General features: G+C 50.5%; 1 protein-coding gene across 3 annotated transcripts in view; it reads right to left on the bottom strand.

Moving 5' to 3' along the window:
- The window catches only part of Soga1 (suppressor of glucose, autophagy associated 1), a 64,382-nt gene that overhangs the window by 27,528 nt on the left and 10,861 nt on the right, over window positions 1–25,993 (bottom strand). For all 3 annotated transcript variants that reach the window (XM_013124083.3, XM_013124082.3, XM_005084600.4), the window contains exons 2-4: window positions 18,561–18,785; window positions 13,019–13,177; window positions 566–628 (exon numbers count right to left, since the gene is read on the bottom strand). In XM_013124083.3, coding sequence (XP_012979537.2) covers window positions 566–628; window positions 13,019–13,177; window positions 18,561–18,785 — 447 coding nt within the window. The remainder of the gene's footprint in view (window positions 1–565; window positions 629–13,018; window positions 13,178–18,560; window positions 18,786–25,993) is intronic.

Consider the following 25,993-nt stretch of genomic DNA (forward strand, 5'->3'; position numbering starts at 1 on the left):
GGGGACATGGATATTGAGAGGCCAGGGCACACTATCTACAATCTAGGAGTCTTGGAGCCAGTGACATTCTGACTGACTATGGCTATTCCTGCTAGAGCCCCATCTGTAAAAGGGGACAGAAACATTGCACTCTCACACAATGACTGTTAAGTGGGAAAACGTACAAGTGCCTGGCATCCTGATTGCTAACATGGTGCTTTTATCTAATTCTTACAACAAACCCACAGGATAGGAACAGACCAGGAAACGGATCAGAAGGTTGAAGTGACTCATCTCAGATGGATGGCCATCAAGCCACAGAGTCCAAGTTCAAGGTCTCTGACTCTGGACCTTGGGTTTAGTTGTCCCTATGCTGTGTAAACCACTTGAGTATGGGTCCAGAGTGGGCTTGGAGGAAGCAGTGGGTAGTGAAGTCTAGAAAACACACAGAGAAAGGAAATGCACAGGCGAGACATGTGGGGGGCCCGAGGGGGACAGGGACCTCTTGGGGACGACCCAGGACACTTAAAGTTGGTCTGGGCTTCCAAACTACAAGCAGGGTATGTGAGGGGTGCTGAGGAAATACCTGTGCGGTGGGCTTCTTATCTGTCTTCCCCAGAGACCGGGTTCCTCTTTTCTTCAAGGAATGCTAAAGGGAGAGAAGAAACCAAACTGAAAGATCACAAATATGACACACATCCAAAGGGGGTCACAAAACAGTCAGGCCGGGGGCCCCAAGTCAGCCTGTGTGTGACAGCCACAGGTCACGGAGTGAGTTGCACAATGGAGAGAGCCTGGAGGAAATAACTAAACACCCCTGCCCAGGGCTCCTCCTCACTGCACACACTTGGGCCACTGTCATCCTGCTGGCTGCAAATGGAATTTGTGCTCTTGTTCATCTTTGTTGTTGTGATTTAGGGCTTTTTTTTTTTCAGATTACAATATAATCATATCATTTTCTCCCTTCCTTCCCTCCATCCCCTCTTATGTACCTCCCCCTGATTCAAATTCATGGCCTCTTTCTTTAAGTGTTGCTACATATGTGTGTATTCCCAAATATATAAATACAACCGCTCACTCCAGATGTCTCTCTTATGTATGTTTTCATGGCTGACCCTTGTTTGTCTTTCATTCACTCATCAGAGACTTCCAAAGTACAGGGCAGACAACATGACATCGAGCTAGACAAACAAGACACCAAAAGGATGCTGTGGCCCCTGCTTCAGGACTGAGATGTTCATTCCCCCAGGAAAGACCCCAGACTAAGGACTGTCCTTGGGTGGAACCCACAGCTAAAGATTAGCCCAGGCCCCATGCCTTGACCCAAAGGGTCACTAGTTCCAGTTGATGCCATCTATGAGACTGGGTTTCTATTTCAGTCTCACTCCCTGTCACCGCCAAAGGGGCTCTTCCCTCACACACCGCAAGCAAATCTCTGCCTCACAGGAAGTGACATTTCATAGGACCCTGAACATAGAATGAATACCAATGAGCAAGATGTGGGTACAAAACCAGATACAGCACAGGAGAGTCAAAAATGATCGTAAGAGACTAACAATAAGCAAAGGTTCAAAAGCCCAGAAACGTTGGAAGCAGGGGAATCAATACATTTGCTTACACAGGCAAATATTGCAGGGATAAAAACAAAACAAAACAAAACAAATAAACAAAAACACAAAGGAGAGCAAACCATCTTGGTCCCAGCAGAGCTCAATGATAGAAAACTATCCCAATGTGTTCCAAACTCTGGGTTCCATCTCCAGAAACACACACACACACACACACACACACACACACACACACACACACACAAACACACGGTTAAAAAATAAAAATAAACAATGAATTGGTGAAAATATCTGCAATAGGAAAATGGGTTAGGAATACAAGAAACAGCAGGGGAAGTCAGGTCCAGGGGGGCAGGCCTATAATTCCAATTACTTCCGGTTACTAAGGAGCTTGAGGCAGGAGAATCATAAATTCAAGGCCTGTCTGTTCAACAGATTAAGACCTTGTCTCATTTGAAAAAAAAAAGAAGAAGAAAGACTGGGGGATACTGTTCAGTTGAAAGGGCTTGCCCAGTGTGCATGGGGCTCTAGGCTCCATCCCCAGTTCAGGGCGTGTGTGTTTGGGGGGTGAGTTTACAGAAGAAAGGCAAATTGATCTTAACCCTGGAAAGATGCTTGGCCCCACTCAGGATGGAGACACCCAAAGGAAAGCTACCCTGAGGTGCCACTTCTCGATGATCAAATTGGCAAAAAGCCAAGCCATCTAACAATACATCCTATTGGTGAGGCTCGAGCTAAACAAGAAGGCTCATTTATTGCTGGCAGGAGCGCAAAACGGCACAAGCCCCACGGTGGGGAATTTGAGGAAATGCTACAATAATCAGTGCTGAAGTTTCTTGTTGTTTAAAGAAGTCATTCAATTAGACGCACAATTCCACTGAACACTTCCTCCCGAGAGAGGGATGATTCATGCCACCAGCTTTTGAAACCACAACTGGGTTGCTCTTAGCTTTCTGAGTTGAGCTGCCCACTCGTATTTCTTTCTGAAAATGCGCCCCAGCGACTTTAGACACATGCTCACCCCAACCTTCCCCTCTCACTCCCCATCACTGCAGGCAAGCCACTGATGTAAAACAAGACTTGTTTGTTTAAAATGTGTTTATTTTTATTTTATGTGTATGGGTGTTTTGCCTGCATGTGTGTTTGTGCAGCCGCAGTGCCTGTGGAAGCCAGAAGAAGGCATTGGATCTCCTGGGTCTGCAGTAGATGTGGTGCTGGGAATTGAACCAGGGTCCTCTGGAAGAGCAGCCAGGGCTCTTAACCACTGAGCCATCTTTCCAACACGTCAAGCCCTGTTTTACTGAAACTGAGAAGGGTGCAGTGTAGTTGGAAGTTTTATTCTGTCTCTCCCTGTCCCATTGGACTGGTTTCTTTCCTAACCACCGTTCCAGCAGCAGCTTATTAACTAATCATTCTAAGGTCAAGGGCTCAGGCCTATTACTAACTAGCTCTCACAACTAAATTACCCCATTTTTACTCATCTGTGTATCACCATGTCGCAGTGACTTACCAGTAATGCTCAGGCATCTTACCCCTTTGGCAGTTAAGTGACTTCTCCCTGATTCCATCTCCTCTCTCTCTGTATCTCTGTTTGGATTTCCTGCCTAGCTGTGTTCTGCCCTGCCATAGGCGTAACGGCTTTATTCACCAACCAATAAAAGCAGCGCATTCACAGCACACAGGACATCCCACACCATTGCAGAGACTTGGCCAGAGTTCTGTAGTAAATACAGAGCCAACCTGAGACCAATTCTTGACCTAGCTCTTCATTGCATTCCAAAGGCTTGGTGGGAGAAAATGCGCCTTTGATGATGGCCAGAGTGGGGCTAACAGTGGTTTTCAACCTGCATGCAGGGAAGAATTAACTGGGGGATTTAGGAAAATACCAACACAGTAATCACTGGTCTGGGATAGGTCTCAGCCGTCAAAGTTTAAAGTCTCTTCCCAGCAAATCAGATTGGCTCTATCACATGTGTGTCCACAGGGGTGCATGCAAGTGTGTGCACACATGTGAATGTGTGTGCATACACAGATGTGTATGTTTGCACGTGGAGACTAGAGTACAACTTCAGTGGGCACATGTGTGCACAAATGCATGTGTCTGTGTGTGTGTGTGTCTGTCTGTCTGTCTGCATGCATGCTCGTGGAGACGAGAGGACAGCCTCAGGTGTTCAGAAGTCTCTATCATTTCATCTTGCTTGTTTGAGACAGGGTTGCTCATTTGCCTCGAGCACACCAGTTATGCTAAGCTGGCTGCTAGGAAGCTGCAGGGTTCCTTCCTGAGTCTGGTGTTTTTACATCTTCTCAGCCCACTCTACGTCTACCTTAAAATTCCTGTAGGTCACACAGAGCTTTGGGAACACCAATGAGACAGGGAGATAGAGATAGAATCCAGATGCCACCAGGCTGCCAAGAGAGCCCCAGACCTTTCAAAAGAGGATTTAAGCATGGGGGTCACAAAACAAGCCCTTTCAGAGCTGGTGTACCAGGACAGGGGCTGAGAAGGGAGAGCTCAGAGGGAGATGCCCACGGAGTGATGAGGTGGTGCTCTGGTCAGACTCCCACCTAGAAATGGGCCGGGCCATCATAGGCTGAGTGATGCCTTGTCTGTGGCTTCTGCTGCGAGTGGTTCTGGAGAACCCACACAGAGAAAACTCCTTTGCCTCCCTAGAAATCCACAAGCTAGGTGACCACAGCTCCACCAAGTTCCCAATCACAGTATGGAAGTGAAGAGACCCAATCTCTAAGGGCTTCCAGCTATCACATGTGCGCCCATGAGATGATTAAAAAGCCACTAGGAATGGCCAAGGGGTCACGGTAGTGGGCTGACAAGCTATAGACTAAACACTCTCTGAAGTAAACTACAAATAAAGCCTCCAACCCAATATGGCCTCCAGATGAGGAACGGAGGAACAAACCATGGTGTGTCCACAATAAAAACTTAGTCGTGAAAGGAATGGAGTCCTGATGTTCAGGCCTGCATGAGTGCCTTGAAGACACCATGTGAAGTGAGCCAGGCTATCCTGACATGGCAGACACTGTCATGTAATAGTTTCCTCTGAGATTAAAATAGTCCATCCTGCAGGAAGGTAAATGACTCAAAAATAGGTTCAGGAAGTCCCTGAAACCGACCAGACTCACTAGGCCTCTCTCCGCCAGAGTCGGCAACAAAAGCTGAGAGTCCTGAGCTTAAAGAAGACTCTCAGAGGAGAGAAGCTGCAGGAAGACTCTGAGACCAGACCAGCTGTCTGGAAGAATGAGAAACCAGCTGAGCAGCTGGAAGAGGTTTAGTGCAGAGTTACCTGGGAAGGACGCTCTCCAATCTGCCGAGCTACCTGCAGGCTGTGCAGTGGACTCCAGGTTTCCCAGCCTTTGAGAGCCGTCACCCGTGCTGGGGTGGGCCTTAGTGATGCAGCTGTCTGTGAGTCATTCCTGCTCCTGTAAGTAATCCCTCACCCATACTCCTGGAAGTAACCCCAGTAAACCCTGTTGTTCACAAAGCTGGACTCCTGTGGTATCTGTACTTTGGCTTGTGAGATCCCTATCTGGGGCGACTAGACGTGTGTGTGTGTGTGTGTGTGTGTGTGTGTGTGTGTGTGTGTGTGTGTGTCTCCCCAGGGAGACACAACAACAGGCATGTAGCATCAGGTTCCATTTCCACAAAATGTCCAGGTCAGGCAAATTCTCAAAGATGGAAAATAAATTAATGGCATCCCAGAGCTGGGGGAGGAAGGAATGGAGAATGACTGCAAGTAAGTGTGAGGATGACTGATTTTTTTTTAAGGGTGTAACAAAAAAGTCCTGGAATTGGAGAGCAGAGATGGATGATACACAATTGTGCAAACAGCTAACTGTGCAACTTAAAAGGGCAAACTTGGGCTGGGGGAAGTAACTTAAATGTAGAGAGCATGGCTGGCATGGGTTCAAGTTCCCATATTGCAAATAAAAAAGGGGGAGGGCAGAGTCACAGCATGTTAATTATATCTCAATTAAAAAGTTACTAAAAAACCAAAACTGAATACCTGGGCAAAGCGGCACACAACTATGAACTCAGCACTTGGTGGCAGAAGCAGGAAGAATGCCACAAGTCCAAGACCAGCCTGTCTGCATAACAAGTTCCAGGCCAACGTGGTGTACATAGTGAGTTCCGGGTGAGCCTGGACTACATAGCAAGCCCTATCACAAAACAAAACAGGAACAGCCACATAACAAACAAAAATATAGCCGTGCTGGCAGTGGGAGTGCACGCCTCTAATCCCAGCACTTGGGAGGCAGAGGCAGATGGATCAGGCCAGCCTGGTCTACAGACTAAGGGCTACACAGAGAAACTCTGTCTCGACGAACCAAACCAAAGGAAAAAAAAAAACAATCTGCCCTACCAAAAAAACAAAAAAACAAAAAACAAACAAAACAAAACAGCAAAGCGAAGCACAGATGTCAAGTAGATAAAGCCAAGGCCCCCTCTCATGCTGTGTCCCCTCCCCGAGGGACCTTTGCCAACTGGTGTCCTCTGGAGTACTTTCTAGATCTTTGGCTCTGCGTTTAAGATTGAAATAGATGGTTCTATTTGGGCTTTCTTCTCTTCCTATGCTTATTTGATTCTGTGTTTTGTTTTGTTTTGTTTTTCATAATAAGCACTCCAGACTGAAGAAAACCCAAAAGCATCCAGCATTTTAAAAGGCTATGTCTATGCAACCTGACCCTGTACATTACAGAAGCCACATGCGCAACCTAAGCCTATCTTTATTTAATTTTTTTAAAGACATAGAAGGTACATTGTTAAATACAGAGAAAGACCCAGAAAAAACACACAGCAAACTGTTAATCCCAGGTTAGGCAGATGAGAAGGGAGTGGTTGGGTAAGGCTTTCATTATTTTGTGTATTTTTATACTATGCCTGTCATTTTGAATAGATGCCACAGTGACATTCAAAGAGCACAAAGAACAGAGGGAAGCAATGGGTTCCCAGTTTTCTGTCCCAGGGGCAGGCAGTGTAGCCAGAGCTTGCTGGAACCTTCCTCAAAGCTATGCCAGGCATGCATTTATGTGCTTTTGCAATGGGATTTTTTTTGCCTCATTAAGTTTATATTACATTTTTAAATTTAAAGAAGCATGCACACATAACATAAAAATGTGTCTGTATACACACAGAAAATCCTATCGGAAGTGTCTGTTCACCTCCCAAGAGGAACTCAGAGCACTTGATTGCAAGAACCTTGAGAGGTGGATCTGTTGAGGGAAGGGAAATGCCTACTGTCTTTCACTTAGAAGCTCTCTAAGAAGCCATGGTATACCTCACCAGCAGGCAGGCTGAGGGGCTGGAACCTCACAGAATGAAGGCAGGCAGAGGGCCTGAAGCTGTGCCTGGGGAGGTGGACTACAATGGTTCCAGTCATTCTGTTTTGGACTAAAACCTCCCCCACCACATGGAAGGTGTCTGGGCTCCTGCACTGCCCTGAGTTCAGGAGGGAAACCAAGGCAGCTTCAGTGAGCACAAGGACCGCCCTCCCATCTGTTGAGTGGCAGGGGGCCTGGAGGCAGTCAAGGTCTGTCAGAGCCCCTTTTTAGCACCCCCAGAGGTGGGGCCAGCCCTGCTCAAAAGGCAGTGTTCTGGCTCTGGGCCTCTTAGGGCAGGCAGGGACACCAGAGAGAATGCAGACACAGGTCCAGCAGGGCCCAGCCCAAAGGCACACTCCCCCTACTCTTCATAAGGCCACTGTGAGGAGCCTGGGTGGGACCTCTGAGCATCCCTGGTCCAATACTCTGTCTTCCCCGGACAGCACCCTGAGGCCAGGAGAGAGCTGCCTATATACATCTTGGGGACCTTGGCCTCCAACACCTCGTATGCTTCCTTGCTGCCAACTCACCAAATGTGGAGGGGTGTCCATATAAGTCTCACTGAAATCAGACTGCATGTGCACACAACGGACCAACCATAAGAGGGACTTGGGTTGGGGTGCATCTCTAGAGTGAGGTGTACTCCTTGCAGCATGGCCAAAATGCTAGGCAGACAAGCCACATAGTCCTTGGAGAGACCACCACTTCAGCAGAGAAAAAAGACTTTTTAAAGGAATCATGTATATATGTATGTATAATATATGGGTGTGGTGTATTCACACACCCTTGTGCATACATGGATGCCAGGATGTGGGTTGTCCTGCCTGCTCTGTCACTCTCGGCCTTACTCCTTTCACACAAGGTTCCCACTGAACCTGCTCCTCAGTGCTGGGTTTGCAGGTCTGTTTGAGATCATGACCAGCTCTTTATGCGGGTTGTAGAGATCTGAACTCATATCATCATGTTTCCTTAACAAGCTCTCTTAGCCTCTGAGTCACCCTAAAACCAGGAAAAATAAGTTTAGACTCAGGTCCCAAACCAAATATCATCTACAGTTTTCTGCGTAGCTGCTCCTCCCACGTGCAGCCGCCAGCTCCGTGGGGAGAGCCCCTGTGTAAGGCTGCAGAGGCTTCTCCAGGCCCGCAGCCAGCGGCTGGTTGAGATGGTAACGATAATAGTACACACTGTATTTAGCAAGTGCTGATTCTATGCTGAGCACTTCCCAGCCTGTCTCATTTCGTTTCCACAAGCACCCCTAAGCTGTAGGGGCTGATTCTCCTTTTTTGTAAACAGATCAAGTGAGCACTGGAGTTGTCGCACCATCTGCCCAAGGGTACAGTCACTCACAAGGAAACAGCAAAGCCAAGATTCACACCCGGGCCTACGTGGCTCCGCGTCTGTGTTTGCCTCGAAGCTCACAGACCGGGTCAGAGCACACTGCAGGGCAGCAGAAAGAGGGCGCGACCCCAAGATGTCAGCAGTGCTCTCCCCACCATCAAGGAGGAAATCCAGTGAGAAATCAGCGATGTGGGGTCTGAGAGGGGCCCTTGCTGCCTCAGAGACGGCAGCAGCATCTCTGCTAGGGGGCAGCGGGAGACCTAGGGTCCCGAGTTTGAATCCCTTATTTGTCTTTCTTCAATCTCATCCATGTACAGCCATTCTGCCCCTGTGTGCATACCCAAGAGAAACGCATACAGAATCACAAAAATGTGAACATGGATGCCCTTTGTAGCATTATTTATGTCAGCAGAAAGTGGAAGCCACCCAAGTATCTACTAAATATAAGGCACTCACCCCACACAATGGATTGTTACCCAGCCATGAAAAGAAATGAGGTCCTTCAACATGGATGCCTAAACCCGGAAAGCCTTCTTTCTGCCAAGTAATAGAAGCCCATCACCAAAGATCACACATCGCTTGATTCCATTTGAATGCAATCTCCTGAATGGATAAATCAATAGAGACAGAAAACAGGCCAGCAGTTGCCAGGAGCTAGAGGGGGAAGGGGGTGGAGAGTGACTGCTAACAGGTGTGGGGTTGCTTAGGAGAGCAATGGGAATCTTATGGAATTAAATCATGGTGATGGCAGTACAACATCAATTCATGAAACTGAACTGTAAAACAGTGTATTCTGCGATCGCTGAATTATACTGTAATTTTAAAATGTCCAAGAAGGAATAGCACCTATGAAGAAGGAACGGTGGAGGGTTAAGCAGCATGAAGGCATATGGGCAAGGCTGGCAGCTGTGCCTGGCACAGAGTAAGCTATGTTAGGACAAATCATACTCGCACTGGCTTTCTGCCTGAATACAAGGGGGATGACAGTGGATGAAGGGGCAGCTGCTACTCCGATTCTTAAGCAGCAGCCCAGCTGAGCCACAGTGCCACTGCAGACAGCAGTTAGGGCATGCCACCTCCCTTCTGTCTCGCCAAGAGCCGTCTCCATAGCAACAGCATCAGCTCAGGGCAAGGGCTCCCATTCCTAGTCGGTGACAACATCGCCTCAGCAACCTGTCAGGATGGCAAAGGCAGGTTCTGAGGATGGGACTGTAGCTCTGGCAGAAGAATTGCTGAGGGACCCTTGTCTCCATAGCAACCATGTCAGGAAGGAGAGGGAGGGGGAGAGGGCAAACAGCAAATAAACAGGATCTGGAACATCAGGATGACAGACCAGGCTTCAGGTATCTGTTTCTCGGGGAAGAGAACTGGTTTCTTCAGCAACTACTCCATGTCAGGGTCAATTCTAGGCTCTTCACATTAAACACCTAACGTTTACAGTTAAAGTTCCACGAGTAGGGCTGTGGGGCAACTTAGTGGGTAAAGGCACCTGCCACCAACCCTGATGACCTGAGTTTGACGCCTGAGATCCTTGGGATGGAAGAAAAGAACCAACTTCTTCAAGTTGTCCTTGAAAACACACACACACAGACACACACACACACACACAGAGCCTAACTTTTGGCTGGTGGTATAGCTCGAGAGTCCACCCTGCCCTGGTATGTATGAGATCTCAAAATAGCTTGTGGGATTTTTCAATATAAACAGTTCTATAACATTCTTTTTTTGGCTCTAGTGGGTCTCAAATCCTGGGTTTCATGTGTGTTAGGCAAGTGTTCTACTACTGAGCAATGTTCCCAGCTCTTTGTGACTTTTTTATTTCAAGAAAAGGTATCATGAAATCACCTAGGCTGGCTAAACTCACTCTGCAGCTTGGGCAGACCCAGGTTTTGGGTAGCTGGGATAAGGGATCCAGCCACTAGGTCTAGCTTCCTAATGTCCTTCTCTGGTTTACAGCATACACTGGAGACCTTCTCATATCAGCACACACTTTTCTACTTTTTAAACATGTGGTAAAGACTATAGTATATAAATTTACCATCTTAAAACATTCTTTTTATTATGGTAAAATATATTTAACATAAAGTTACCATTTTTTACTTTTGCCAGGATTTGAACCCAGGCTCTCCTTTTGAGACAGGATCTCATCTAGCCCAGAGTGGCTCAAACTCACGGTGGAGCTGAAAATGACTGGAACTCTTGATCCTCTTGTTTTTATCTCCCAAGTGCTGGGACAGTAGGTGGCAACACCATATCCTGCTTGAATCTACTCATTGTGTATGACCACAAGCACGCTCTGTCTCCAAAACCCTTCCACTGCTCCGAACTGAAACTCTGCCCTCCAACCCGCACCTAACAGTAAGCCTACTTCCCTCCTCCCCTGCCCAGTACCTCTCCCCCCTGCCTTATGAATCTGACTACTCTAGGACTCTCAGATAAATGGAACTTTACAACATTTACCCCCCACATATCTGGCTTCGTTCACATGGCATGATGCTTTCCAGGCCCATCCAGGCTGTAGTGTGCATCAGCTCTTCAGTCCTCCAGGTTAAACAACTGTCCCATGCACACGCATCCCATGCACACGCACCCCATGCACACGCATCCCATGCACACGCATCCCATGCACACGCATAGCTGGCTTTGTATATCCATCCACCCAACACTCAACACTTGGGTTGCTTCTGTCCCTGGGCTACTGTGTATGAATAATGCTGCTATGAACATGGAGGTACAAACATCTCTGTGTCCTTGCCCTCGGTTCTTTGGGATATACTAAGAACTGGAACTGCTGGGTGACGCAGTTCCTTAAGGTTTTGAGGAATGGTCATGTTGGGGAAGTCTTATGCAAATAAAGCACTGTCTGGCCAATAGGGAATCTAGATAGGAGGGACTAGGAGTCCAGGAGGATTCTGGGAAGAAGAAACACAAAGGTTCGAGATGTAACGCCATTGGGGTAGGAAGCCCGGAAACCTCTCCGGTAAGAGACATACTTAGATTAACAATTATGGGGTAATTACTTAAGTCAGAGCTAGCCAGTAAGAAACAAGCAAGGCCAACAGCTTCATAATGAATATAGCCTCCTGTGTGTTTATTTGGGACTGATGCGGCTCTGGAACCAGGCGGGCAGGAAGGCCCCTATCAAAAGAAAAAGCTTCTCTTAACATGGTCACATGACCTTATTCTTTCTAACTTCTTCATAGCATTACACAATCACTCAAAAAGGTTTTTCTTTTCTTTTCGGCCCCTCATATGCCAGGCACATACTCTGCCACTGGGCTGCATCCCTGGCCCCTCTGGTCACACAAATGTCCCTGTAAATTGGTACTACTTGCATCCTGACATCATAGAGCAGCATTTCTCAACATGTGGGTCATGACGCCTTTGGGGTTGAGTGACCCTTTCACAGGGGTCACCTAAGACCATCAGAAAACACAGATATTTACAGTATGATTCATAACAGTAGTAAAATTGCAGTTATGAAGAGGCAGCAAAAATAATTTTACGGTTGGGGGTCACCACAACATAAGGGACTGTATTAAGGGGTCGGTTGCAGCATGAGGAAAGTTGAGAACCACTGTCTTAGAGGAAGAAGCTGAGACTTGGAGAGGGGAAGTAGCCTCAGTCACATCTCTGCTGAGGAAAATCTGGGGCAAACTCAACAAGCTTCAGCTGAGGGCCTCAGTTTCCCTATCTGTGCAAGCTGAATGGGCTGTGAAATGGGGTGCTTTATAACACCCCTTGTTTTCACCATCAGAAATGGGAGCAACAACATTATGGCACCCAGGGCTGTAGGCAAGCAGGAAACGACATGAAGGGAGGAACACCCCCAGCTCCACAGCACAACGCATGCCACAGTAGCCCTTAGGGCAGATGCTTCCCTCTCCACCCTGTGGGGCACTGGCACATAGCACCAGCTCACCCAGTGTGAAGGGCAGCCAAAGGACTGCTCCGCCCTTGGGACTGTGATGTCTCAGCTCCCAACTGCTGGCATGCTGGCCCCCTTGCAAAGCAAGTAGGTGCTCCAGAAAATGTACAGCCCGGGATGCCTAACGAGCAGCCAACCAGCTGAGGACAGCTGCACCTCTATGACCAGAGGCCACCTAGTGTTTGGACCACAGACCCCCTTGGCATTAGGAGGTATTTAGGCTTAACCATCACCCAGGCTGATGGTTTTCCACTGGCAAGCAGCCGGCCTGACCTTGAGAACCCACCTCCCGCTCCCGGAAGGAAGCTGTCTGCTCAGCCGTGAAATGCAGCACAGCTTTGTTGAGCCTTTGCAGAGATTTCTGAGATAAACTGTCCTCATGTGAGTCTAACTCACAGCTGGAGGAGGGTACAGAAGAAGGAGAGGCTGACACCAACCAGGATGGGGGACATGGGATCTGGAAGTCACATTCAGAGACAAAAGAGGGAGATCCAGGCCTAGCATTCTTCTCAAGCCTAGTGGCAACAGCACACTAGTCCCTAAAACATGTCTACACAAGCTAGTCAGTGACCAGGGAACAACTGCCCAACCTTATAGATGAGGAACTGAGGCACAGAAGGCCAGGCCCATGCTGGGCATTGATGAACATACCTCCAATTAGCCCCAGAGAGAGTAATTAATCCCAGTAAGTGTATCTTGCTCACCACTCTATTCAGAATGTCCAGTGTAGAATACAGACAAAGTGCTCAGAAAAGATATGCTGGACGGATGAATGGGAAACCAACACTGCCAGGGAGGCCCAAGGGCACCCATCTCAGTCCACAAGCAACCTGGCGGGGTGCGCATCCCCGCCGGCTGCGGCTCTCACCTCTCTGGGACGCTCCAGCTCTGTCTGCAGCACCTGTTTGGCCAGCTCTGTCTCGATGAGCCTCTGCCGGAGCCCCTCGTTCTCCTCCTCCAGCCTCACGCGCTTCTTCTCCACCACCTCCAGCTCCTTGTGGAGCCGCATGGAGATGTCCTTAGAGACCTGGGCCGGGGTGGGCGAGAGAGAGGGCACGTTCAAGCCGGAGGACGACACACCTGAGTCCCAGGGAGCATCCCACCTCCGTCAGAGTTGCCTCATCGCCCTCACTCAGCAGACAAGGAAACTGAGGCACAAGATGTCCTAAGACTCACCAAGTGTCATGAATCCAGGGATTAACAGACCCCAAACCCAGGCACCCCACACCCCAATGCTGCCCCCAAAAGCTGTGACGATCTTGTTCTGTCCTTACAGGGCTTTATATTCAGCAGGGGGAGCCTGTGAGGGGAGGGAGTTGGTTTGGAAGCCCAGCATATAATGGGCAGCATGTAATAATCCTCAGCAACTCATTTACAGGCCCCGTGCCTCAGTGTTCTCAGCTTGTATAAAATGGGTACAGCAGTAACCAGACAACCTTGGGATCAACAGGAGGATCACATCAGCTACTGCTCACAAAGCCTTCACCCGGCGGCTGCCACAGTGAGTGTCTGGTGAGCCGTGGCTGCTGCTCCCAGGAACCAATATCCAGAGACAGGCATGACTTCCTGGAGGTCACAGTGACCCTGAGGCCTGTTCTGGGATATAGAACATGCTAGAATGACAAAAGCTAGGCAAGTGTCCAAATCATCCCTTGGATGTGGCTAACTGAGTGGCACTCTGTAATCCTGGGTCCAGACTCAGCAGGGAAGGCACCCCTGCCCTGGGTGGGGGTGAAGGGCGCCCTCCTGAGCTGGTCCTGCTCTCTTTACATAAACTCAGAAGTGACTTTCTCAGGGTCACACACATCGAGCATGACTGGACTGGACTAGGACTCCCTGCAGTTTGGAAGGGCCAGCATAGCCAGGATCTCCCAGAAGTCTGAAGGCTTTGCCAGCAAAACCTGTGCGGCATAGACAGCCCAGCACCCAGGCCTGCCAATGTCGGAAATGACCATGCACCTCCTCCCTCTGGAAGGGAAGAGGCCCTCCCTGGCTCTGCCCGTTGCCTGGGCCCAAACCCAACTCAGCACAGACCCCTTTGGCAGTGTGCAGGGAAGCCAGGAAAAACAACAGTTGAGAGGAAACTGGGCATGGTTCTCCTCCCTCCTCTGCCCACTGCCCCCTCCAGCCTGAAGATCTCTGAGGATGCCGGACAGAGGCCCACAAGCCTCCCCTGTAGCCACTCTGGCCACAAAGTTTTCCTCACCCATAAAGTAGGGTGGTCAATCCTTCAATATCATAAAAAGATTCAGAGAAGAAAACTAGATTCAAGTTCAGTGCCAGCATTCCCTGGCTGTGTGGCCAGCAGTAAATGGGAGGCCGCCCTGCTCCTGAGGGCTGCTGGAGGGAATAAATGGCATCCGTGGGGCCTGGGTGGTGGCTGGAATCCAGAAGGCGACCAAAAATACAGGGCTTCTTATTTACTATTATTTTTAAATAATCCACTCTGTTGAACGTATTACAAAGTTACATTTATTTCATAGTTTCATGGCCCGTTTTTGGTTGTGTAAAACACTTAAGAACCACCAGAGCTGCACAAAGGTCACCAGTTCAAGGCGCCATCCATACAAGGATTTCTATCTCAGGCTGTGCTGGGAATGAGCCTCAGACTTCCGTGCACACCAGGCAAGCACTCTCCCACTCCGCTACATCTCCAGTCAAACAACAATTTATTTTCTCCCCAGCCTAGCCTTGAGTTTGCTACTATCCAGAGGTGGCCTTGAACTTCTGATCCTCCTGCCTCTGCCTCCCAAGTGCTGGGCTAAGAGGCATATGCCACCTTGCTGAAGACCAATGCCAGGGCTTCATGTCTGCACTCTGTCAGCTGAGCTCCACCTCCAAGCCAGCCACAGAAGCATTTTTAATGAATTACCGATTACTGCTTCGCCTCTTTGTATTGATTTTACCCACCTTGGCCCAGACTTATAGCTATAGTCCCTAACGCAGAGCTATCAGGTCACTCAGGAAGCCCTCTCCTCAGCAACATTCCATTCATTCATTCATTCATCTTGCCTTGGCAATGGGGTGGAAGTGAGGGACCACAGAGACCGAGGCCAGGCCTATCTGGATTCATTCACACGTGTGTCCCAGTAGCGGCTCAGGGCTCAGCATACACTAAATGCCAAACAAATGCTTGTTGGATGAACAAACAAATCAGGGTTCAGCACTTGATGAAGGAGTGGCTGACTGAATATACGTGGGGAGCTGCCCCTGCCCCCTATCCACAGAGAGCTACTAGGGTCAAGGGTCCTCTCCTAAACATGCTTCCATGGTGGGGGGGGGGTAGAAGGTGTCCCATATCCACGATGGCCTCCACCTGGGAAGCCCATCAGATCCCCATAAGAGTTCCTGGATCCTCTCCTTCTCCATGGACTCCCTGCCTGTCCCCACAGATTCCTTGTCCCCATGTTCCCTCCACCCCAGGGCTACATGTTAAGAAAGCTCTACTCTCTCCCAGAAGCTGCAGAATTCCAGACAGAAAAGTCCATAAGCTCAGATCCCTGCAGCATTGTGCAGACTCCATGAGGGTCAGAACCAAAGGGCACCACAGCTACTAGACTGAGCAACAGGAACCAGGGCCTGCCTGGCCCTGCCTTCCCCTCCCAGGTTCCCAGTGGTGCAGAGCCTGGGCTCTCACAGGTCATTTCTAGAACCAGTTCTAGAACCTCCCCGGGCTCTCACCATAATCTTATCTCACCCTCCGGACACATTTTATTACCACTTTGAGGCTCAGAAAGGAAACCTCAGTTGCCCAAAGTCACATGACTGAGGAGGTACCAAGCATGAGTGAGCTCTAAAGCTGCTACTGTGGGGCAAGCTTGAAGGGACACAACAATGAAGGAGGAACTGTCAAAACAAGTCCCAACATGGCTTAGTGTCAGAAGGGCCTACAGGGCCCCGTGAGCCTATCTCTCTGAGCCCCACAGTTATACCCAAAGGAGGGGGCCTGGAGCCCAAGAGAGGACAGGCAGCGTCCTTCCGGACACAAGGCAAATGCCTGCAGCACAAACAAATGTGCTCAGCCATGAGGTCACTGTTTACAGTGCTGGCCTTGGTCCCTGCTGAAGGCCATCCGCAGCGATGGCCCCCAGCCCCCATCAGCTCTGGGCTCTGAACCTTGGGCTGCAGTATGTCCCTGAGGCTCTGATCTTCAGGGAGAAAGATGGAAACTGAAAGCAGCATCCTGAGCCATGTGTGACTGAACTCTCTCAAGAATCACACAATGGGAGTATCACCCCATCTTACACAGAGGGAAACTGGAGCTCTAAGGAGAAAATGATGCAGGTTACCCAGGACACACAGCCGAGGCCAGAGCATCCTTACCTAAGAACGGGGTACATTATTACTGATGTGTTCTGGGACCTTCGACAAGAAAAGCAGAGGGATCCCAGAGTCCCCGCCCATGACACCCTATCATATGCTCAGTTACCACACCCATCACACAGCACTCTCTTTAGTAATTTCATTTTTTATTAATCAAAATTTCTACAGGGAATTAAACTTATCTCCATGTTCCACAAGGGACACAGGATCAGAGATGTGAAGTAGCTTATCCAAGGCCACTCAGCCACAAAGAGGCAGCACAGGTCGCTATCCATTAGCCCTCCCAACCTCATGCTACCATACTGCTGAGGGTCAGTGATCTTGTTAACTGTGTGGACCAGCAAAAAGTGGAAGAGCCTGGGAGGGTTGCTATGGGGTGGTGGTGGTGATCTCAGTAATAGCACATGTGCCCAACAAAAACCACTGGAGCTCAAAGGCCCTGCAGGGCACAGGGCCAGGGAGCCTGCCGAGCAAGGGAGGAATCCCTAGGCATACCCCTTCCAATCCCTCTCCACCTGGTTCCTCAGCCTGCCTAGGGGAAGTCAGCATTCTGAGGACCTCTATAATGGCCTCTAACATTCCAATCACGCTGGGGACCAAGGGTGATGGCAAAGCTGTGACCAGCTCAGGCGGAGCCGGAGCGTGAGCTCAGCTCTGCAGCTGCGAGGGGAGGAGTGAGGGGAGGGGAGATCGGGGACGGGGATGCTGATTGGCTGGTTCAAATCCCAACAGAAGGGGCCTTCCCTTCCTCCAGGAGGGCTGAGCCCCACCCTCACCCCAGCTGCTTTGGCCCCGCCCACCAGCCTGCGCCCCACTCCCTCATCTCCTATTAGGCTTTTCTAGGGTGCCTCCCAGAAATCCTCTAGGGCCAAGGCCCAATGGCAGATTTGCCTGAACTTCTCCACTCTCCCGTCTCTGATCTGTCTCCTACCAACGAGGGAAATGGGGTGTTTTTTTGTTTACAAAAATCAGGGTCTTGCTGTGCAGTCAAGAAACCTGGCTCCAGACAGGTTCACAGGCGCATGGAGCCGCGGCCTTTTAAATCAACACTGGTTCCCGAATGAAGGGTGTCCTTTATGAGTGGCTTGCAGGGCTGGATTCTCAGTGCCCTCCAGCAGCAGGCCTGTGTGGATGGCGCCGCACCTGTCTGCCCTCAGGGCCCTTGTGAGTCTTTCCTAGAACATCCCTGGGCCCTCTCCTCTCTTGGGCCTCAGGGCAGAGGTCACCCACAGGCTCCTCGGCTCCTCTCTGCTCTGCACCAGTCCGAGCTCACCAGCTGCCCCCCATCCCCACTCACACTGAGCTGAGTTCTGAGAGCACGGTTTGGACTCCCCACCCAAGGGTTTACATAATCTCTCCTGGAGCCCCCACCTATCTGAATGGGGCCATCCCTGCTTCCTCCTGAGGCAGAAGAGCAGCAGGGTTCAGCAGTGAGGTCTGGGAAGTAGATGAGCCTGACTTCTGTCATCCACATAGGAGAGCCCTTGACCCATCCCCACTCTGAGCCCCAGAGCGCTCATCTGGAAATCAGATGCAGTAAAAATGGCTAATCACTGTCAGTCCCTCTGGTGTCTTAGTCATGGTTTCAATATCCTGGTTGGACGTTCTGACATCCATTTTGTAGATGAGGGAACTGAAACATAGGTGACTTGCTCAAAATCAGAAACCCCCAGGCATACTGGAGCCCAGCTCTGAACCAACCCAGTTCAGCTGCATTCCTTTGATCTCTCATTAGCCCAAGGAACCCGGGAAAACCAATGGGGACTATGTAGAAGCCACTCAGAAGCCACAGTCAGGTATATGCAAGGAAGAACCTCCTGCTGCGGCAGGGTGGTGGGGAGGGGCTGGGGAGGGGGCTAAGGTGGTGATGTTTCTGATCTTACCATTTTGGGATATCCCATTTGGAGGACCTGCTGACCCACCAGGGGTCTCGACTTTGCAGAAGGGGAAACTGAGACCAGAGAGGCAGGATAACTTGCCCAAGGCAAGTAGTAAGCTACAGGGCTAACCTGAATCCCCAATGGGGCCTATGACCCAACCACCCAACATGGGCCCCTATAAAGATTGGTGGAGACCCCCAAACTGACCTTGACGTCCTGCTCCAGACCACGGATGAGCTCACCATCCACCTGGCCTGTCTGGGCAGCACGGAGGCTACGGCGCTCAGCTTTCCGCAGCCGGTACTGCAGGATACGACAGGTCTTGCTGGCTTGGTCCAGCTGCTGCCGCAGCTCCTGTAGCTGGTACACGTCTTCCTCCATGTAGACATCCCGCATTTCCAGCATCTCAGCCCGGAGCTCCTCAATCTCGTCCTGCAAGATGAAAGAATGGTCACATCTCCATATGCCATGGCAGTGGACAGGGTGTCTGAATGCTGATGACACCTGACAAGAAGACCTGGGGACCAGGGCTATAGGCCGATTAACACCCAGATGGCCACAGTTGAACTCCCAGAATTAAGTATATGCCTTCTGTGGCAAAAGGGGCTTTGCAGATGTGACTAAGACAAGGGTCCCCAGCCGGAAGCACGCCTGGGCCTTGAGAGGGAGGCCAGTGCAAGCAAGCGACCAGAGGAGGGCGTAGAGGAAGACAGACAGGTCCTGCAGGTGGAGAAAGGGCCAGCAGCCAAGAAGTGCAGGCAGCCTCCACCAGGGTGAAAGTTCCACAAGGGCAAAAGGCCAAGGATCGGATTCTGCCCTAGAGCGCTCAGCAGATAGGCCGTCCTGCCAGGACTTGAGTTTCAGACTGTAGACCTGGAAGATTTGGATCTAACTGTCCCCCCACTGCTATAGCCTGTCTTCCTGTGGCTCTACTGGGAAGTGATGTGCCCTTTTTAGAGGCGAGGACACCAGGTGATTGGCAGGGGCCTTTGAAGGGGTATTGGTACCCTGTCACCCCCCTCCTTGCTTTCTGGACACCATGAGGTAAGCAGCTCATGTGCCACACTCTTCCTGCCGTGATGCTCTGTGTCACAGCAGGCACAACGTGAACTGAAGCTTCCAAATGATGAGACGAAACACAAAGTATGACATTCCTCCTCTTAAGTTGGTGACCTCAGGTATCTTGTCACAGTGATGGAAAGCAGCAATAGAGTCTTGTTACGGAAGCGATGGGAAACACATCAGGATGCACTCAACATCCCTGAGTGCCGGCTGCATAACTGACACCAGGCTGCACACAGAACACCAGGGAAGCGTGCTAGCAGCAGCATGGTCGCCATCTTCCTCCCCAAGCTTTCTTCGGGAAACACAGTAAACAAGAAACAAATTCAAATACTATGAAGTCACGGAGGCAAAAAGAATAAAGTTAACTAAATAACAATCTGAAAATTTAGCAGTGAAAAGGGGGTGGTCAAGGAGGCCATCTCCAAAGAAGGGACATCTAAGCCAAGGCAAGAAGCAATGTCCACAAGAGTGCCAGGCAGAGGGAGCAGTGTGCGAACAGGAAAGAACTCAATGCATCAAGATACACCAAGAGGTTAGAGGAGTCACGCACGCCTTTAACCCCAGCACCTGGGAGGCAGAGGATCTCTGTGAGTTCAAGGCCAGCCTGGTCTACACAGCGAGTTCCAGGACAGCTAACTACATAGTGGGACCCTGACTCAGGAAGAAAAAGATGCGTCAAGGACCTGGTAAGATGGGTTAGGGCCAACGAGCCTAGTGGCCCGAGTTTGATCCCTGGGGCCCACATGGTACAGAAGAAGAGAAAACCAACTTAAGCTGGCCTCTGACCTCGTCATGTGTTCTGTGGCACACACATTCACAAATTTAATCTCAACACTTGAGAGGAGGCAGAGGCAGAGAGGCGGCATCTGTGTGAATCCCAGGCCAGCCTGGTCCATAGAGGAAGTTGCAGGCCAGTCAAGGCTACATAGTGAGACTCTGTCTCAAAAAAGTTTTTGTTTGTTTACTTTTGCTTAAAAGATAGGGCAAGAGTTAGGTATGGGAGATATGGAGTTGAAGATCATGAGTTCAAAGCTAGCCTCAGCTGTCTAAAACACAAAACAAAACAGAAAAGCAAGGGATGGGGATACAAGGGTAGTCATACAGGGCCTGGAAGGTCTGGTGTGTGAGTTTTAAGCAGAAGGAATTACAAGTGACCTCAATCAGGAGAGCTGCTACTGTCACTGTCACCAGCTCCCATCAGCGCTTCTCTTTCCTCAACTCATCTGAAATTCTGTGTAGCAGTTGGTCTCCCAGTGACCACGGGAGCCTGAAAGGTTGCCCCACCTGCCTGGCCCTCACATCTAGCCTCTGCTTGGCCTCCTGCAGACTTCCAATGCTATTAACTGAATGAGCAAAAGCATGCCTAGCTAATGAAGAGAGAACAAGAGGGAGGGACGTCCTGCTGAGAAAGGGGGAAGGGAGTAACCAGCAGACACCGCATAGAAGAAACACATAATTATGCCTCATAACAAATATGGAAACTGAGTCGCAAACATGAGTAATATTGCTAGCTTAAACAAGATTGCACACAGAGAAGGGAAACTGAGTCATCAGGGATGATAAAGGCACTCACTCCCCAGATAAGCACTCAAGGTTGGTACTGATGGAAGCAGGGAGGGAACCAGGCAGGAACAGAAAGGCAGATCTAGAGAGGGGACCAGGATCTGGAAGGCTGGAGTCCCCTAAAGAAGATGGGAATAAAAGGGAGTTCCCTCACCACACCCCTTGCTTACCCCAGGGGTCTCCAGAGTCTGGGACTGGAATCATGGGGGCCTCTCCTCACACCTGCCTGCCAGCAGGAAAAGCATAACTGTGGGTCTACACTGCAATGGGTCAGACTGTGGCCTGGCTGCAGTGGTTCCCTGTGGGAAAGGGGTGTGGCCTGCTGGATTGAAGGGCAGTTGAAAAGCCATTTTATCCAGGCCACACCCACACCCCAGGGGTGCTCCCGGCCATCTGCCTGGCTTCTGGAACCATTTCTTAGAACAAGGGAAAGGAAGGCCAGAAGTGACAAATGGGTGGCTCCAACCCCTACTGCCTCCCCCCACTGACAGCTAATCAGTGCACTGCTACTCCACATGTCAGACTGGGTCCCAGGGGTGTGTTCACCATCACTGGATCTAAAGTGGGTGACCTGCCTTTGGCTGTCACCTCAGAGGACACCCATCCCAAAGTAGAGAGTCACCACCCTGCACCACGCCAAGTAGGCAGACCAGAAGTGGAAAGGGGGGAAGTGGGACAGTCAGTGAGCACGCTAGTCAGAGAAATGGGGAAGTTCAGCTGGCAGAGAAGGCAGCAGGAAGGAAGGGGCAGGAGATGCAGGCAGACACACACATCCACATGGTCCAGGCTGCAAGGGCTCATGTTATTCAGCCGTGTCATCTGTGAGCAGCTCACACATTTCCATTGCTCTGACAGAGCAGGGTGACTGGGAGGATGTGGGGTCTGAGTGACTCTCTAGGTGACATGAAGTCAAGGGTAGCCGCAAGGGCATTCCCAAACTCATGCTGCTGGAACACATTAACAGATGTATGGCATTGAGATGGCAGCAGGTGGCATCCCCCTCACTTAGTTTTCTAGTAACTAACTAGCTTTTGTGAAAGTGGGACACCATCAAACACAAAGTTCTGAAAAATACAGAAACTATCAATCACAATTTCTCCACCTGGTTCTGAATTACAGTGGCCCCCAGGGATGGTGTTATGGCTCGCTGGTAGCGTCTGCCTCACATACTCGAGGATGTGTGAACCTGACACAAAACCCCATATCCCCATCCAGACCTACCGAGTCAGAAACCTAAGGGATGAGTCACCCAAGGGATTCCCCACAGAAGACAGAGTCCCATCTCACAGCCCACGTCCCTGGCCCTGGGCCTGACACGGGCATCTAGTGAAGAAATGAGCGCATGACTGTCTGCGAGCAGCTGTCTCTCAGAGGAACTGCCTTCACCACAGTGCAGGCTGTTGTGCACATGCCAGCTCTGTATCTGAGGGGGTTTGGGGGAGATGAGGCCTCTGGGGGCTTGCTCCAGCTGCAGGCAAAACACCCACCAGCCCCTCCTGGCACGGCCCCATGAGAGGCTTGAGTTGACAAAGGCGGGCTTGTGGCCCACACGGGCTTCTCCTGGGATGTGGGCAACAAAGACTGGACACTGCAGAGCTTAGGCCGGGTGTCCCGGCCTGAGGTGGGGGCAGGGAGAGGAGTTGCTGGGGAAGGGCCCCAGGAACACAGGACCCTGCTTGGCCCCGAGGTCCGGTGTCCACACCCAACCCAGGCATCTTCTGAGCATCTAGGTCCTGCAATGGAGGTTTGGCCTTGAGAGGCTCAGCAGTGGCAGGTCCAGCTGGAGAGAGCGGAGGCACAGGCCTCCTGGCGTCTTCACAGACAATCCAAAGGTCTCAGAGGGGCCACTGCTTGAACTCCTCAAAAGCACACCAGGAAGGAGGGCTCCAACTCACAGAACAAGGTTCCAGGGTTTTCCCTTCCCAACATGGGGACACTCCAAACCTCATCCTCTACCTCAGATAGAAATGGCTACACTGTGCAGCCACTTTGGAGTCTGGGGAACCCCAGTTCTCAACGCTAAAATGAACTGGATCAAGACCCCTAGACTGTATCAACCCTAAGAAGAAGCTTCATGCTGTCCTCTTCCCCCTGAAGCTTAACCCAGACATCTAAGTCCAAATAGCACATGGGGGCAGAAAGGGGTGGGGTGTAGGGACAGCAGACCCAGCACAATCTTCTCTTTTCAAAATCTTTGCCTCTGATTGGAAGACAATGCCTATTGATTAGAGAAAGTTGGAAAAAAGCAGGTGGCTTTCTGGCTCATTCCACTGGCTTGTTTCAGGTTCAAGCCCCTGACCTTTGACCCCTTGCTATGTTCCAGTCTGTTCCCCACTCTATCTTGCGCCTACATGCAGATATGCTAGGACTAACAGGCTGGCATGGCCTACCGAGAGGCTCACCAACACAGGCATGGCCATCCATGCACTGCCAGTTCCCTCCCCAGCCCTGGGAGGGACGCATTGAAAATGCTCCCATTTTGCAGAGGAGGCATCCGATCCTCAGAAGTTTCCCAGAGCTGCTCAAGCAAGGGAGGGGGTGAAGCCGGATTCCACACACAAGGCAATGGCCCTAGGTCAGGGCACACTAACAGTACATTCTTCCAGCTTTGCTCAGGCTCTTCCCTATGCTCTATCGGCCTTCACCAGGCTAACTCCCAATTCTCCCATCTCTCCAGAACATCCCTCTCTCCCCTGATCTGATTCAGAACTGAATGGTCCCCGATGGTAACAACACAAGGTTGTATTTACTGCCTGAGGAAGGGCAGGGCAGGGCAAAGCTGGGTCTGATACATCCTTGGTTCCCAGCATCACTAGGATGTGGAATGCAACAGGTACCATAGGCACCTTCTGTCCCTTTGACCCCAGATCTAGGGCTTGTGTGAAAGGGCAGATAGAGCCCAGGCAAACCCCAGTGCCACCATAGGAGGGTGACAAGGTCTGCCTGTCCAGGGAACGGCCTGCTTCCCACACACTTCCTAAATGTCAAGTGCTTCTCTGTCCACACAGTGACCCAAGAGAGCCTCCAGCAGGAAGCAACCTCTAGAGATGGCCAATTCCCAGGACTCCTGGGAAATTGGCCCGGAAGAGCCTCTAGGTTCAGGCTGGGCTGGCAGACCCAACATGAACTCACAATGCTACTAATAATAGGCTCGCAGAGTAGCACAGGACTCCACAGTTTATACAGACATTCCTGGTGAATCATCTCATGGGTTCTCACAGAAAGTGCTGGCTAAGGTGAGCCAGGACCTCTGTTCTGCAGAGAGAGCCACAGAGAAGGTGGTCTGTACCCAGCCTACCCAGCCAGGCAAGAGCTCTGGGCAAAATGCTCCCCTTCGGCCCCCTCTTCTGAGTCGCCATTCAGTAAAGCCACACCTTTATGCTCACTAACTTCTCAAGAACAAGCTGAGACTGTATCAAAAGCAGCCAGGAACCGGGCAATGGTGGCACTCGCCTTTAATCCCAGTGGCAGGTGGATCTCTGTGAGTTCGAGGCCAGTCAGGTCTACAGAGTTCCAGGACAGCCAGGGCTACACAGAGAAACCCTGTCTCGAAAAAAACAAAACAAATGGCGGGTGGTGGTGGCACACGCCTTTAATCCCAGCACTCAGGAGGCAGAGGCAGGTGGATCTCTGTGAGTTCGAGGCCACCTTGGTCTACAAGAGCTTGCTTCAGGACAGCCTTCAAAGCCACGGAGAAACCCTGTCTCAAAAAACCAAAAGAGAGAAAAAACAAAAACAAAAACAACAACAACAAAAAAACCCAACTATTTCCCAGAAGCACCCAGGACTTAACACCAAAGAAATCACTAATGGTTGCTGCAAAAATGTCAAAATATTGTTCCTGTTCATCAGTACCCTTAAATTATAGTAGTTAACAAAGCAGCTACCAGTACTCACGAGTTAATAAGCACACATAACTACATCATAGTTGTAACCTATTTTAGTAACTGTTTCAATCTAGTTGAAAGACATTATCTTGAGTCTCAGCCGAGGCTTCAAGGAATCCATGAATAAAATATGATGCCAGAGCCTCTGGTCTCTCGGGAGTGCCCCAGTCTGCAAGGTCTGGGTTATTATCCCAGCCCATGACTTCTATCAGAGCACGAAGAGGGAGAAACAGTTCTGGGCAGATGGCTCGATGCGCAAGGTGCTTGCTGTGCGAGCATGAAGGCCTGATTCAGATCCTCAGCATCATAAAAAAGCCAGGCATGGAGATGGGCAGATCCCTGAAACTTCCTGGCCAGCCAGGCTAGCCATGTCAGGAGCTTCAGATCAGGGAAGGACTCTGTGACACCCACACGAACGTAAGACGGCCGACTGTCCAGTGAGAGTCGAGGGTGGGGTAAGAATGGTGGATTTCTTCCTTGTACACAAGGACAAAGCATGTGCAGGACGGACGGGGCCTGTGGGAAATGAAAGGGACTAGACATGGCATCCCTTTGCAGACACACTGCAAGCGGCAGTGGTGGGTAGTCTGACCCTGGGGACAGCCTTGCCCCTTAAGGGATGGAGGACAAAGAAGGAACCAAGGGGAAGGTTCCTGAGAACAAGAGGATGTTACCACGAGGCAGCAGCCAATGAGAGACGATGATGGTGAAGATCCAGGACTCTCTCCCACCCAAGAGGAGTTCTCAGTGCCACCATGGAGGCCCGCTGGCCTCGTTTGAGATCCTAGCTATGCCAAGGCTGGGTCTGAAGCTGGGAACTGATAACCCAACACAGTAGGCTCCCATGGACTCTGCACTGCCTAGGCCTCCCTCTGCCCCATCCCTGTCTCCTAGCTTTTCACCTCGAAAACACCAAACACCACTACCTCAAACATGTTTATGCTTGAACCATTGATTAGTGAGTGCCACCGTAGGCCTGGTGGCCAGAGCCAGGCTGAGATTACCAGATGTAATCCTTGTCACGGTCACCCCTCATTTCAATAAGCTGCTCCAACAAGATATGCTGTGACCCTCCTCCCTCCCTCCCTCCCTCCCCTCCTCCTCCCTCCCGCCCTCTTCCAGTGC

The sequence above is a fragment of the Mesocricetus auratus genome, unplaced genomic scaffold (assembly GCF_017639785.1).
Source record: "Mesocricetus auratus isolate SY011 unplaced genomic scaffold, BCM_Maur_2.0 Super-Scaffold_100028, whole genome shotgun sequence".
Lineage (NCBI taxonomy): Eukaryota > Metazoa > Chordata > Mammalia > Rodentia > Cricetidae > Mesocricetus > Mesocricetus auratus.